Source organism: Gossypium raimondii, chromosome 1, assembly GCF_025698545.1.
Source record: "Gossypium raimondii isolate GPD5lz chromosome 1, ASM2569854v1, whole genome shotgun sequence".
In the NCBI taxonomy this organism is placed as follows: Eukaryota; Viridiplantae; Streptophyta; class Magnoliopsida; order Malvales; family Malvaceae; genus Gossypium; species Gossypium raimondii.
Window position 1 is genome coordinate 52,138,826 of NC_068565.1, and position 16,568 is coordinate 52,155,393.

At 35.4% G+C, this 16,568-nt stretch overlaps 3 protein-coding genes across 3 annotated transcripts; all 3 read left to right on the forward strand.

Moving 5' to 3' along the window:
• The first annotated feature begins 774 nt into the window (after positions 1-774).
• On the forward strand, positions 775-10,311 carry LOC105786569 (receptor-like protein 32). Its single transcript, XM_052621083.1, has 2 exons — positions 775-4,142; positions 9,031-10,311. The coding sequence occupies exons 1-2, from the start codon at positions 1,052-1,054 to the stop codon at positions 9,372-9,374; spliced, it is 3,435 nt and encodes a 1,144-aa protein (XP_052477043.1). The 5' UTR covers positions 775-1,051; the 3' UTR covers positions 9,375-10,311.
• A 684-nt stretch (positions 10,312-10,995) lies between these two features.
• Positions 10,996-13,884, forward strand: LOC105786574 (uncharacterized). The gene is made up of 2 exons (XM_012613080.2): positions 10,996-11,433; positions 13,667-13,884. Exons 1-2 carry the CDS (start codon positions 10,996-10,998, stop codon positions 13,739-13,741), a joined length of 513 nt encoding a protein of 170 aa, XP_012468534.1. The 3' UTR covers positions 13,742-13,884.
• An 878-nt stretch (positions 13,885-14,762) lies between these two features.
• Positions 14,763-15,918, forward strand: LOC105786573 (cytochrome c-type biogenesis protein CcmE homolog, mitochondrial). Its single transcript, XM_012613078.2, has one exon. The coding sequence runs from the start codon at positions 14,866-14,868 to the stop codon at positions 15,619-15,621; it is 756 nt and encodes a 251-aa protein (XP_012468532.1). The 5' UTR covers positions 14,763-14,865; the 3' UTR covers positions 15,622-15,918.
• The last annotated feature ends 650 nt before the right edge of the window (positions 15,919-16,568 follow it).

The following is a 16,568-nucleotide window of genomic DNA, read 5'->3' on the forward strand; positions in this document are numbered from 1 at the left end:
TCACTTTGGAAGATGCAGAATTCTATACCAATAATGTCTACATCTTTGATTGCAATAATAATAAGTAATTGATGTTAGAAGAATCTTGCAACTATTAACGACATGTTCTGTTCTCTAATTGTCTTGTTTCATTCAAGGCAAGCAAGGACCAATCTGACAACGCTCCAAAAGTCTGGTTAAAGCTACTTTCACGCCATTATGAGTGAAAATGAGTGAAGCTTGGAAATTTATTGTATTTGATTTATTATTAGTCCTTCCTCAAGACAATGACTTTTATTTATTTTCCACAAAATACACTTACCTTTTTACTTTTCCCTGTTTCAATAAATAGGATTAATTAAAAAATTTATTATTATATGTCGCTTTAATTTATTGAACATTTAATAGATCTGAATTACGCTAAATAAGAACACGAAATTAGTTAGATGATCGTTTGTATAATTACTTTAATTATAATTAACTGCAAATAGCAAGATTTTTAGGACTAGACCGGTGATCAAATCGATCAAGTGATCCAGTTATTGGTTAGTCTAGTTCGATTAAATAGATCATTAAAAATTTCATAAAAATAAAAAATATTAAAAATCCTGTTCGAACAAATTTAATATTAAAAATATTAATTCAAGGAAGGGCAGCAGTTTTGCGTCAACACCAATCAAAGTCTTGGTATGATTTTTCCAAGTTGCTAAAAGAAGCTACAAAGTTCAGCCGAAGTCTATTGAACAAAATAAATGCCAAAGAAAATCCCACGAAACAACGTGTCATGTACTGATACTGACAAGCCAAAGTCTACAACTAAAACTATGTAGACACGGTTTGACGGTTCTTTCTTTTGCCTACCATCCCATTTCTCCGCTTCTTCTCTATTTTCAGAGTTTCCACCTTCCTTCATTCTACATTTTGCTAAAAGGGTTGGTTTTTTATTTGGCTGCCACTCAAACAGGTTATGCTGAAAACTCGTGGTTGTGCACTTGCTCCTTCCTCAACCTAGTGCCATTGCTATCTTCTTCATAACTCTTTGTTGTATTGGTATCTCTCACTATTGATACTAATGAGGATGTCACTCTTTTCATTGCTTTTCTTGAATTCTTTTGTATCGGTTATGCTTATTGTCGATGTTGTCTTGGTTTCGGCTCAATGTCAAAGTGATCAGAGTCAGTTGTTGCTTCAGCTTGAAAGCAGCTTCAGCTACAATCAAACTTCATCAGGAAAGCTGGTGCCAGTGAAATGGAATCAAAGCACAGATTGTTGTTCCTGGGATGGTGTAAGATGCGATGGAGATGGCCATGTTATCAGTCTTGACTTGAACAGCAGATCAATTTCAAGTTCAATTGACAATTCAAGTAGTCTTTTCCGTCTTCAACATCTTCAGCGGCTCAATTTAGCTTATAACAAATTCAAGCCAGTTTTTCCTACTGTGTTTGATAAGTTGGAGAATTTGAGTTATCTTAACTTGTCCAATGCTGGCTTTAAAGGGCAAATTCCAATAGAGATATCACGCTTGACAAGGTTGGTCACTCTTGATTTATCTGTATCTTCACTTCTTGGAAGATCATTGAAACTTGAGAAGCCAAACCTAGAGATGCTTGTTCAAAACCTCACGAGGCTGAGATTTCTCTATCTTGATGGAGTAAATATATCAGCTACGGGGAATGAGTGGTGCAAGGCTTTATTGCCGCTGACTGAGTTGCAAGAATTGAGCATGTCCAACTGTTATCTTTCAGGACCTATAGATTCTTCACTTTCCAATCTCCGATCTCTCTCGGTAGTTCGCTTGGACAATAACAATTTGTCGGCTTCAGTTCCACAATTCTTTACAGACTTTGAAAATTTGACTTCCCTTCGTCTTAGTGCCACTGGGTTGAATGGAAGACTGCCAGAACAAATTTTCCAGGTATCTACATTGCAAATTCTTGATTTGTCAACCAACAAATTACTCGAAGGTTCATTTCCAATTTTTCCTCTCAAAGCTTCTCTTCGAACTCTCGCACTTAGTGGCACAAATTTCGGGGGGCAAGTGCCAGAATCTATAGGTAATCTTGAGCAATTGACAAGAATAGAGCTTGCGAGTTGCAATTTCAGTGGAGCCATACCCAAAACAATGAAGAAACTTACCCAACTTGTGTATCTGGATTTTTCCTTTAACCGTTTTTCTGGTCCAATACCATCATTCTCATCATCCAAAAATCTTACACAACTAAACCTTGCTCATAATCAGTTAAATGACAAGATTGATTCCACCAACTGGTCCGGCCTTTCTAAACTAGTAAGTGTTGACTTACAAAACAACAAGTTAAGTGGAACTATTCCTCCAACTTTGTTTTGCATTCCATCACTGCGTAGACTTTTCCTTTCTCAAAACCAATTCAAGGGTAACCTTAGTGACCTTCAGGGTAGGGCCTCTTCATTGCTTGACACCTTTGATCTTAGTAGCAACAAGTTACAAGGGCAATTCCCAATGTCTGTGTTTGAACTCCGTGGTCTGAAGTTCCTATCACTTTCTTCAAACAACTTCAGTGGTTTGATTCCGATGAGGGCCCTTCAGAACCTGAAGAATCTTTCCTCTCTTGATCTTTCATATAACAGTTTGTCTATTGATGCCACTGATACTAATGTTTCCTCACTTTCTTTCCCTAACATCACCACATTGAAGTTGACATCTTGCAACTTAACGGAGTTCCCTAATTTCTTGACATATCAGTCTAGATTATCCTATCTAGACCTTTCAAACAACCAGATTCAAGGGAAAATACCGAATTGGATTTGGAAAGTGAGAAGCCTTAGATACCTAAATCTTTCTCAAAACTTCCTTGTAAAATTTGAAAGATCTTTGGAGAATATAAATTCTAGTCTCAACGTTTTGGACCTGCATGGCAATCAATTGCAAGGGCAAATCCAAATTCTTCCACCATGTGCCACTTATTTGGATTACTCAAACAACAAATTCAGCTCTGTTTTACCAGCTCAGATCGGTGACTTCCTCCAGTTTGCTTATTTCTTCTCTGTCTCAGGCAATAACTTCAATGGGAGTATTCCCAAGTCAATATGCAGTAGCTTATATCTCAGAGTACTTGATATGTCTGATAATTACTTGAGTGGCCCAATTCCTAAATGCCTAATTCAAATGAGTGCATCTCTTGGAGTACTGAATCTAAGGCAAAACAATCTCAGCGGCATAATTTCTGACACTTTTCCAAAAAACTGTAGTTTACAAACTCTAGATATCAATCAAAACCAAGTGGAGGGAGAGGTTCCACAATCATTGGGGAATTGCAAAAGGCTGGAGGTTGTAGACATTGGCAACAATCAGATCAGTGGCAGCTTCCCATGCCATTTGAAGAATATATCCAAGTTGCGTGTCCTTGTTTTACGATCTAACAAATTCAACGGCAGTATTCATTGTCACAAGAACAATACCGGCTGGCCAACTCTTCAGATTGTTGACTTAGCATCCAATAATTTTAGTGGTAAACTGCATCAAACATGTTTGGAGACCTGGAAGGGTATGCAGGTTGTTGAGAATGAAGCCCCGTCAAAGGTCAAACATCTTCAGTTTCAATTTCTGCAATTCAATCCAAATCACTATCAAGATGAAATAACAGTTACCATCAAAGGTTTAGAATGGGAGCTGGTGAAGATCCTAACTGTGTTCACTACCATTGACATTTCTTGTAACAACTTTGAAGGGCCAATACCAGAAGTCATTGGAACATTCAAAGAACTCTATGGCCTTAACTTTTCACATAATGCTTTCACAGGGCCAATGCCATCATTTCTAGGGAACCTGCGACAGCTTGAGTCCTTGGACCTCTCAAGTAATTACTTAAGTGGTGGGATCCCATTGCAGCTTGTAAACCTCAATTTCCTTTCATCTCTTAACGTCTCGAACAATAAGCTAGTTGGACAGATCCCGACTGGCACCCAGCTTCAATCGTTTTCAAAAGCTTCATTTGAGAACAACCCTGGATTGTGTGGGCCTCCTCTAACTGTAAAGTGTGCAAATGTATTTCGACCTACAACACATACAGTGCCGGAATTACGATCAGTGGATGGATTAGATTGGCTATTCATATTCATTGGGGTGGGATTTGGTGTAGGAGCAGCAGCATTTGTTGTACCCTTACTACTTTGGAAGACAGCAAGTTGTTGGATAAATGGCAATGGCAGTAGCAAAGAAAGCAAAAACGAATGAAAGAAAAAACAAAAGAAAACAACTCAAAGAAGAAATTTGTGGCGAAAGTCATCATAATTTCATTCAAATTTTGAATATATGAAGGTTACAAAAGTATTTGTGATTACCTACTAATTTAACTGCTCTTACTTAATACTTACTAAAAATATAGCAACTTGTATACAAAAGAAAGCGGCATACCGGCTATTACATCGATCAATCTTTCCTACTAACTTAGCTAACTCATTACAAAGATTTAGGCTAAGTTCCATAGGAACAAAATATTCAAAAATAATTTTATAACTGAACCAACTTCATTTCTTTGCTACAAAACAGTATAGCGACTAAAATTGTACAATTTCTTCTTTGTTGGTCTTTGACCAATTTGTTTGTCATTGGTTCTTTGTTGCAATGCAGCCACGGCTTCAACACTCCTCCTTGGACTGTATGCAACAAACACCAATCCTTTCCTTCAAAGCATTAAATCGGTTGGCTCCCAATGATTTAGTTAAGATGTCACTATTTGAATTTACATTGCAATGAATTAAGCTAACCTCTCTCGATTGCTCAACTTCTCTAACAAAATGGAATTTGATTTTGAAGTGTTTAGTCTTACCATGGAAGATGGATTCTTAGCTATGGCCACGGTGATTGATTATCCACTCTAATTTCAAGAGGTGAATTTGACTTTCATTTAAATCACCCAAAATCTTCCTAAGCCAAATGGCTTGATTCACTTCTTCTTTGCAATTGAGATATACTCGACTCTCAGTAGATTGTGCAATGATTTGTTGCTTCTTTGAACTCCAATTGAAAACACTCGATCCTAAGGTGAAAAAGTAACTGAAGTGCTCCTCATGTCATCAAATCACCTTGCCAATCGCTATCGAATAGCCTAAGAGTTTCACTCCTTTGCCTCCAAAACTTCACACCAAAGATCGATGGTTCCTTTGACATACCTTAACACTCTTTTAGTCGCCTTCAGATGTGCCACATTCTGCGAGTGCATAAACCTTGAAAGTAGACTAACAAAGATAAACAATGTCCGGTCTAGTTGTGTTAAATAAAGCAAACAACCAATTAAGCTTCTATATGCTTTCTCATTTACTCGATCATGCTCACTGGCACTTGATAATTTTTCCCCAATGCAAGCGGTGTAGTGGTGATTTGCATTTCGACATGCAAAATTTTTAAGCACCTTGGAAGCAAATGTTTGTTGACTTATGAAAATACCATCACTTCCTTGTCGATTTCCATACCAAGAAAATAGGTCATTAGACCAAGGTCGGTCATCTCAAAGACATGTTGCATCCGCTTCTTAAAGTCTTCTATCGGTTCATCTTCTGACCAATGACTAGCAGATCATCAACATACAAGGAAACAATTAGCAAGGTTTCCTTCGATCCTTCTTAACATAGAGTGTAGGCTCACGACACTCTTTGTGAACCCGAGCTTTGCTAGGTAGCCATCAATCCTCTCATACCAGGCTCTTGGAGCTTGTTTTAGGCCATATAAGGCCTTTTTCAACTTGTAAACCTTATGTTCTTCACCAAGGACCTCAAAACCCTCAGGTTGCTCAATGAATATTTCTTCATTAAGAAAGCCATTTAGAAAGGCTGACTTAACATCTAAATGGTGCACCTTCCAGTGCTTTTGAGCTGCCAAAGCAAGCAAGCAGTCTGATAGTGTCCAGCCTTGCAACAGGTGCAAAAGTCTCAGAAAAATCAACCCCATGCTGCTGACTATACCCTTTCACAACCAATCGGCCTTGTATCATTCAAAGTACCATCAAGCATTGTTTTTAGTTCTAAAGACCCATTTTACACCAATGATTCTTCTATTTTCGGTCTATCAACAAGCTCCCAAGTGTCATTTTTACGAATCATTCTCAATTCGGTTTCCATAGCCTCTTGCCAAGACCTTTCTTTTGCGCTTCTTCAAAACATGAAGGCTCTAGTAGAGTTCTTGCACATCTTTCATAAATATTAGCTAATGTCCTAGTGCCTCGAACAGGTTCATCATCACAACTATCTTCAATGATCGCTTCAATGTCAACTTGTCGCAAATCAATGTCATTCGATCTACCTCACCAAATTTGCTTCAATTCCATCCCATTTCCAAATTGTTTTCTTCATTGAACTTTACATCCCGCTCACTACAACCTTCTTAGTTAGTGGATCAAAATTCTATATCCCTTCTTTGTATTCTTGTAGCCAACAAACACCACGGCATGGACCTCTGTCCAACTTGGTTCTTCTCTCCTCGGTACCAACACATAACATAGACAACCAAATACCTTCAAATGTGTGATAGATGGTTTCATCCAAACCAGGCTTCAAAGGGTGTTTTACCCTTGACTGCATTAGTTGGCGATCTATTCAACAAGTAAACAATTTGTATTCACGACTTCAATTAAAAAGCATTAGGCATTTTAGCCTCAAATAACAAACACCTAGCCATATCAAGGACATTCGTTTTTCCTTTCACAGACACCATTTCTTTGTGGTGTGTATACTGATGAGTCAATTGGTGTTGGATTCGACTTCATCACACAATTTTGAAACTTCGAGATACATACTCAGAACCATTGTCAGACCTCAAACATTTTAGTTTGCAATTTGCTTGGTTTTCAACCAAAGCTTTAAATTTGCAGAAAAAATCATAAACATCTGACTTATTCTTTAAAAAATTTACCCAACAGAACCTTGAATAATCATCAATGAAGAGTACAAAGTACCTGCTACTATTTAAGGAGGTAGTCTTCATTGGTCCACAGATGTCTGTATGAATAAGCTGAAGCTTCCCTTGTGCTCTACATGCCTTGTTGACTGGAAAGGGTAATCTGGTCTGTTTGCCTAGCTGACAGACCTCACATACAGCATCCTTTGGCTCAATTTTGGACATGTCACTGACCAAATCCATTTTGTGCAGCATGTTCAGTGAATTGTAGTTCACATGCCCCATCCTCCTGTGCCACAAGTCTGTCTCATCAGACTGAGATGCATATGCCTTGGCTTGCAGTTGATTCACATCCACAATGAAGGTTCTATCTTGCATAGCCACTGTAGTCAACACTTCACCCAGACATTTTGATCAAACAATTATTGCCTTCAAAAATCGTAGAGTAGCCCTTCTCCAATAGTGGCCAACACTTAGCAAGTTTTGGTCAATGTCGTACATAAAGAACCTCGAAATGGTTTTAATACCTGACTTGGTGCTTATCAAGGCCTTGCCTTTCCCTTTTGCCTCCAGTAGCTCACCATTGCCAATTCTGACTTTGGACTTGAAGGTAGTGTCAAGCTCCTTGAATATACTCTTCTCAGAAGCCATATGGTAGGTACATCCATCGTCAATCACCAAATTTTGCTAACCTTGCTCGAGCTTGCAAAGCATGATGCTGAAAAAACATGCTCTTCTGGTGCTTCAACCTCTTCTGCAGCTTGAGCTTGGCTTTGAAATTGTGATTGTGTTTTGACTTGCTCTTACAAACCTTTTCAATGTGGCCAAATTGCTTGCGTGCTCTGCATTGAATGTCCGGTCTGCATACCAGCAGTATTTCTCAAGATGAGTAGTCTTCTTACAATGGACACAAGGTGGGAACTTCCTTTGATGAGTTCTTTCTTCTTCTTCTCGGTCAAGGCTTTTGCCTTTGACATTTAAGTTTGCACTTGAGCTTTCTCGCCTCTAGCACGAAAAGCTCCTTCATGGTGGTCCTCCCGCCTATTTGCCCTTCTCTCGCTCTTGAGCATAAAGAGCATTTATAAGCTCATCAAAGGGATTGTTGACAAGTCCTTGAATCTTCCAGAGAAGAAATTTTTGCTTCATACTTCTCGCAAGGTTGTTATGACCTTCTCAACCACTCTTTGGTCATCGAATTCCTCCCAAGCACCTTATATTGTTGGATTGCCATGATTACATCAAGATATCGCTTGATGGTTTCGAGTCCTTCATCTTGAGGTTTTCAAAATCTCTTCTCATGTTGATCACCTTTGTTGCTCGGTCTTGTCGGACCCTGAAACTCCTCCTTGAGTTTGTCCCAGCTGCTGCTTTGGAGTGTCACAAGCCATTATTCTTGTGAAAATAACATCGAAACTCCACTTTGAAGGCACGACATAGCCTTGTACTTCTTGGCACGATCTTCATTGTCTTTGCCTAATCTGGCTATAGTCGGGTTAGCTCTTAGTGGTGGTGGCTCAATGTCATTGAGAACAACATTCCACGTGTCGTGTGCCTGCGGTATGTTCTCATTTTCACCGCCAGATGTTGTAATTTTCTCCAAAGAAAGACAGTGGAGGAGGTGGTGTAAAACTCATTTTTCAGCAAGCAAAACAACCTCTTCTTCTTTTGTTTCAAACACAATTTGCTTAGTGACGTTGTACAACCAAGGCCCTCAAAGACTGAAAGCTCTTGATACCATTTGTTGGATAAATGGCAATGGCGATAAAGAAAGCAAAAACGAATGAAAGAAAAACAAAAGAAAACAACTCAAGAAGAAATTTGTAATCGAAAGTCATCATAATTTCATTCAAATTTTGAATATATGAAGGTTACAAAAGTATTTGACAGTTACCTACTAATTTAACTGCTCTTACTTAATACTTACTAAAAATATAGCAACTTGTATACAAAAGAAAGTGGCATACCGGCTATTACATCAGTCAATCTTTCCTACTAACTTAGCTAACTCATTACAAAGATTTAGGCTAAGTTCCATAGGAACAAAATATTCAAAAAATAATTTTATAACTGAACCAACTTCATTTCTTTGCTACAAAACAGTATAGCAGCTAAAATTGTACAATTTGCTGCTGTTGGTTTTTTGACCAATTTGTTGCTGTTGGTTCTTTGTTGCAATGCAGGCCACGGCTTCAACACAAGTAAATGGGTTGATGACAACGTTGATAAAATCCTTGAGATCATCCTTCCAAAGGTGGGTCTCACTTACACACGTCCTAGTGACTTGCAGGTTGAGGCAAATGAAAATTCTGAAGAAGACAAGACAGAAACAGATGACGATGATGAAGAAGACGAAGACGAAGAAAGCAAGGAAACCACGGAAGAATTTCGCGGGAGATACTGTGTGTTTTGCTCCAAACTTGACAATAACACCATGAAGAAGGTAATTCATGACCTATGTTGTACCTGCTATGATTCACCATATCTATCGCCTTCTACTTCCACTTCTTCTTCATTTTCTCCTTAGATCCTTCATTTTTTTTGTGCATAGATAAAGAAGGAATCCACCATGGAAAGGGGTGATGAAAAATGAACATTTAAATTCGGATCCTCAGTAAATAATTGAAAGCAATTTTCAACTCTTAATATACTCAGTCAGAGGTCCTACTCTGCCCGCTGCTCAACTTCCCTGTAAGCAAATGCAAACTATGAATAATTTTCATTCAGGAATTACATCGAACATGTAAAGGCTCATAAAAAACAAGCTCTAGAATTAATGCACAATAGATATCAGAATTTTCGAAACCAATACGTGAGGATATTAGAGAAGACTTTTAAATGTATCCCTGCTTGTCCTCGTTCGTTGCCTCCCTTTACCTGTTCCCCCCTAAAAATCGTTAATTTGTTTCCTTAATCGGCAGCCATGGCAACGTTGCTTTTGGTTTGAGCCTTTTCTTTGTTCTAATGCTCACCGATGGAGCCATTTGTTTGATAACCCATAGCAGTTAATGAACTACGCCTAACGTCACTAAGCTTTTAGTAATTTTATGTTTTGGTCATTTAATTTCAAAAAATTACAAAATGATCACTAAACTATTAGAAATTTTCATTTAAGTCATGGCCCACTAGCTCCCGGTAGAGTATGAGAGACAAAACCTTGAAATAGGGACAATGCATTCGATTGTTGGGGTCCGGTCAATTGCCCAATGAACGAAACATTTTCTTAAAAGAGCTGATTGACCCTCGACAAGGGTCATTTCAAATTACTTGTTTGAGTCATTTATGGTTCGAATCATTTTAAGTTTAAAGTCAATTTTATGTTTTGGTTCATTTAAAATCAAAACAATTTAGATTCGGATTATTAATTTTTTATGATGAATTTGAGTACAAATTAATGGAATTGAATTTTGTTTAAATAAGAGTTGATAACTCGTCATAAATATTTATCTGGACCTACTTTATTATCAATCTATTACAACAGAAGGCATCCATTTCCATGTTTTCTTCTTCTTGAGAATGCAACGTATCTTATCATTGTACCCAATCAAAGGTTAATCCAAAAAAAATTTAGGAGAACGAAATTAGATTATAATTTTTACGAGATTAAAAAGTAATTTTATCTTATAGTAACTTATGATTTCATCACTTTTGAAAGGATTAAATAGATATTTTTTTCATTTTAAGAGATCAAAATATAATTTTACTATATAATAACTTTTAATTATAATATTTAGTAAGGGACTAAAAGTTTTTTTTTTAAGGGTGCTAAAGCCTTTACTTGCCCATTAAATTCGACCCTGTGCCCAATACATATTATTAGTTAGCGCTTTCCATTCCATTGAAAACTATTGGGCATGGATCAAATTTCAATAAGACCATAAAACCATAGCTCGTAAACAAATTAGCCAATTTGATGAGACTCATTAGAGCGATAAATATCTCTCCATGTGTCTCTACACCTTGCTTCTCGCATTTTCTCTCGCCACCATGAAAATTGTCGCACCACATGTTATTCCCTTCCAATATCCACCCTATATATAAACAATCTTCCTCGAAAAAAAAAAAAGCCATAATCAAACAACAAATTCTAATCAAAATTAAATTCAACAAAACAAAACATTTATTTTTATTTATATTTTGTCTAAGGCATGGCTAGTGAGCAAGCTCAAGATCAGTTCAGGCTAGTATCCCCATCCATAAGCCACGAAGGAAAATTACCACGAAAATACACCGACGAAGGTCAAGGTGCAAAAAAGAATCTTTCTCCCCCACTAGAATGGTACAATGTGCCGGATGGGACTCAGTCGATGGCCTTGGTTGTGGAAGATATCGATGCACCGGACCCTAGTGACCCGGTCAAGCCATGGACATGTTGGGTGGTGGCTAATATACCGCCGACGTTGAAAGGTCTCCCTGAAGGATTCTCTGGGAAAGAAGAGGAAGTGGGTGGAGATTATGCTTGTCTCAAAGAAGGTCATAATGATTATAAAGTCCCCGGTTGGCGAGGACCTAAGTTGCCTTCTCATGGTCATCGTTTCCAATTCAGGCTATTTGCTTTGGATGAGCAGTTGAAGCTTGGTAACAAAGTAAGCTCTAAATCTTATCCATGCACACATGCAATCCTCACGTTATCAACAAATTAGTCTTTTCGTTAACTTAATGGGCGGAATATCGTTGGAGCCAGGTTCTTATGGAAAATTTTCATTATATCTTTTAAATTTTTAAAAATTTTAATTAAGTCCTCAATTTTTTTTGAAAATTTCTAATTAAGCTTTTCAAAAGTTCTAAAAATGTTAATTAGATCGTCCAAAATTTTTAAATATTCTTATTAAGCCTTTAATTTTCTAGAAAATTTTAAGTAGGCCCCCAAAACTTAATGGCATGTTTCACCATTGCTTAACTTGGGTATTAAATGCCAATTTGGATCTAAGACTGTGTTTATTTCACTTAAAATAGCTTCCACAAAAGATTTCTGGAAAATTTGATATTTTCTAATATTTGAATGGTTCTACGTAAAATATTTTCCGTTGTTTGACAAATTTTCCTAAAATAAATTTCTAAATGTTGTTTTTAGTGAAATGAACACAATATAAAGTCTACTTGTTACAAAATATTATAATACAATTTCCTTTTAATGTTCTTAATAATAAATAATACCTAAATAAAACTTAATTTAAATTACATATATGATAGTGCATATTGATTATTGGTGCATTAAAGTTGGAGAGGATAAGTAAGTTAAGCATATAGTTTAAACAAATACTCATATTTTATACTAGGTAAAAATATGTCATAAGTCCAGATAATCTTTATAAATTTAGAATTTAGTCCCTATACTTTTGTTTTAGGAATTTAGTCCTATTTTTAGATTTCAAAATTCAGGTCCTATTTTGAAATCTAAAAAGTAGAGGGCTAAATTCTGAAAATAAAAGTACAAGAACTAAATTCCAATTTTATGAAGAGTACATGGATTTATGGTATATTTTAATCTTCATATTATAAAACATTTATTGTTAATATATTTATAATTGTAATATATATTATTAAAATATTAATATAAATAATTTTCAATAATATATGAAGATTATTATTTAAACTTCATAATTATTATTTTGAAATTTTATTATTAAAATAAAATTGTAATACTAAATAATTTGTTAAAATTATAAATTATAATAAATTATAATATTTTTAAATAGAAATAACTAAACATGTTTAATAATATTAAAATTATAATATTTAATCTTTTAAAGTTAAAATTAAAAATTATTATTAATATTATAATATTAGGTTTGATTCAAGTTAATTTTAAATAAAAATTACTTATAAATGAGTTCTTTTCCGAAAAATGACTTGCACTTTGCAAAATGGTAATTTATTTTACAAGAAAAATAGTTTATTTTATGTTAACTCAGTAAATTATTTTTTGTTGATCGAGCTATTTTCCATAAAACAAATGCATGAAAATATAGAAAATGTTTTTCAGTAAGTCATTTTTCCTGAAACAAACACGCCCTAAATTGGAGTATGTTTGAAACATGTTATTAAAATTATAGAAGTGTCTGTATTGTTAAGAAAAGATAATGTCAATAAAATTTAGGATGGTTAATTTTTTAACACATCATATCCAAACTGCTCATAATATATACGTACATACATATTTAAAATTTAATTCATATATTTTAAATATGCTCCACATCAAATTTAGGGATGGCAAAAAAATTCGAACTCAATAGGTTCTGACTTATCAAGTTGGGTTTTTTATTTTTGAAATTAAGTTTCATGCAGTCAAGTTTAATTTTTTTATTAGTAAGTTGGAATTAGGAAACAACTTGTCTTACCTTACCTGGGGACAATTAGCAAAATATCTTTTATGTATATAATATTAATTTAAAATATATGATAATAAAATTTATATTAATATTTGCTTTGATACCTAGAAAACAAGTAGTAGTATCATTAAAAATAAAAAATTATTATTCTATGTTAATTCAAAATATATAAAAAATAAAATTATGGTATATTGAGTCGGAAGTCTATCTATTATTTTTCTTTTTGAGACGGATAAATTAATATTTTATTTTGAGTTGACTTGGATTATGTTAGAAGTATATCGGGTTAGGGTGAGAGTAGGTAAAAAATTTTCCTGCCCCACCTAATTGTCATCTTGAATAAGATAAGTTAAACTCATGATTAAACTAACAAAAGAACTTAATTGACAAAATACCGATATTTTAAAGGACTCAATTGCAATAAACCCATTTATATATAAAGTGTCAATTAATTTCATTAAGAATATGATTTGGTGGGTTAATGTAGGTGACGAAGGAGAAGCTGCTTGAGGACATTGAAGGACACGTAATAGGGGAAGCACAAGTGACCACCATGTTTTAACCCCAAATCAAGTAATTTGTCCAAAGTTTAAAACATGTATAAGCTATTACATTTTTGTATTTTTTTTTCTTTTTATAATGTATTTTGCTTTAATTGCCTCCAAACAGGAGAGGTTTCATATGTTAGGCTGATTTTGCACCTTATCATGCAGACATTAATGTGATTAATCCGAGTGGAAAATATGCATTTTTCTTTATTACTTGTGCTTAAATTGGTTAAGCCTTTCAATCTCGTATGTTGATTTGATGGTAAAGGTATTTACCGCTCCAGTTGTGGTCTGGATTCGAGTCGTATTAATCACATGACTGTTAGGGTTTTGCCTTCCTCTTGTGATTCACCAAAAAAACAAATTGGTTAAGCATTTCTCATCTTGCCTTGCTTTCAAGACATTATTTTCGATTTTGATTAATTAAATCCTCTTGTCGATTTATTTGTCAATTTGGATATTAAATATTAATTGATTTAACGTGGTATATATTTAAAGTATACAAATCAAATAATAAGTACGCTGCATAAAGAAAAAGAGAAAGAGTGTCAATGAAATTTAGGATGGTTATTTTTCAATATGTCCTAGGTCCTTGTACTTTTTTTATATATTTGAAATTTAGTCTTTTACTTTTATTTCAAGAATTTTAGGTTCTCTATTTTTGAATTTAAAATAAGTCCAATTATTAACGTCATTATAACTCTTTTGTTAAATTCATGTTAATTACAATATCATATTTCTTATTATATAACTACTAAGTGAGTATTTATTTTAAAATGTGACACTATCGAATTAAAAAAAGAATATTGCTATTTTAATAATGTTAATAAATAATAATTGGACCTAAAATTTGAAATCTGAAAAGTAAATGAACTTAATTAAAAAAAGAGACAAGTAAAGGGACTAAATTACTAGAAATAAAAATAAAGACTAAATTTCAAATATGTAAAGATTAAAGGGACTTGTCGCAATTTTAACCAAAAAGAAATAGTCACCCGTGCTTACCACGCCATCAAAGCTAACAAAACCCAAACTGCCGCCAGAATTTTCCTTCTCTTTTTTCTCGAGGAAACCAAAAGGGGACTTTTCTCGGCAGAATTTTCCATCATTTTCTCGAGAAAAGCAAAAGGGAGTACCGATGGCCACTAGGCTCGCCGCCCTCCGTCTCAGATCCCATCTCCTCCGCAACTGCTCAACTCTCTCCACCCTCAGATCTCCACCGTCGATCTCTCACCCCGCGCCCCCTCCCATCTCTACTACTCACCATTACATCATGTCTCCAACCCTCCGTTTCCTCTACACTTCCACCCGGCGGATCCCGACCCGACCCAAAAAAGTCGACATCGGGGCCCGAGCTCGCCAGCTCCAGACCCGCCGCCTCTGGACCTACGCATTAACCTTCAGTTGCGTCGCGGGTTTTGTAGTTTTAGTCCTCAACAATTTTCAAGACCAATTAGTCTTTTACGTTACCCCAACCGACGCCCTCGAGAAATACACGAAAAACCCATCGAAAACGAAGTTCAGGCTCGGTGGTCTGGTTCTCGAAGGAAGCGTGGTTCAACCCAGTTCTTCTAAAGAAATGGAGTTCGTCATTACCGATTTGATAACTGATATTCTGGTTAGGTACGAAGGTTCACTACCCGATTTGTTTAGAGAAGGACATTCCGTTGTGGTTGAAGGATTCGTTAAGCCGTTCACGGAAGAGATTAAAAGGGACGTTTCGACAAGGGGCGTTTCTTCGAAAGCAAGGAGCGGTGATTGTTACTTTTCGGCGACTGAAGTTCTTGCTAAGCATGATGAGAAGTATATGCCTCAAGAGGTTGCTGCTGCAATTGAGAAGAACAAGAAGATGATTGAGGATGGGCTGGAAGGAGCTAAGGAATCTGTAGTTTGATTGGTATGATTGTTTTTTTTTTCTTATAGTGGAATTTAAATTATTTGAGGACTATTCAATTTGGGTAGTTAAACTTATAAGTTGGGATTGAATAGATAGATGAGATAATTACATTTTTGATGGAACTATAACAGGATAGTGATTATGAGGATGAGGAAGAGGATGAAATTGAATCATTTGAGCCTTTTTTTTTTTACCCCTTTTAATTATGTTGTTGTACTGCCACCAATGGTGATTGGTACTTTGTTTTTCTTTGTCATTCTTAGCTTGAATAATACATCCTCACAATTTACATTATTTATGATTCGATTGGGAATTTGATTTACAATCTTTTTCTCATTCAAATTGTATTTGGAACTGGCAAAGTGAAAATGATTATATGGTACGAATTTTGGTATTTGGATGATGGTATTAGAAAATTGCTGTTAAGTTGATTCCTTGTCAGCTATGGGAACATCTTATTGGTTTTGAGTCCAATGACCATTATGAAGTATGAACTATACTTATGATTGTGAGCGTCTTTAGTTTGTCCACATTAATGTGGAACAGGCAACCTGTTTTATCCCTGCTAAATGCCTTGTATCAGCTGCTTGCTGGCACAGTGTTAGTTTTCTCTTGGTTTTTTGTACCTTCGGATAATTCTATGGAAATTATGTTTCACTTCGGTTCTGAAGCAGATTCTATTTGTTTAGTTTATTGTTGATTATGTTCAGTGATTTTTCCCCCACATGATCTGTTTTGTATCTGGACATAGTTCTTCCTACTTTTTGATATTGAGGTGGGGATTAAAAGAAGTTTGTGAATCATGAAAGATAATTTTTTTTTCTGTGAATGATGAGAAAACTAAGACAATTACAATAAATTTTGTTGAAAATTCTCATTTGAATAATGAAAACATTACAAAGAGACAGGAAATACAACTATATGATCAAGGAATCGGGAAATGG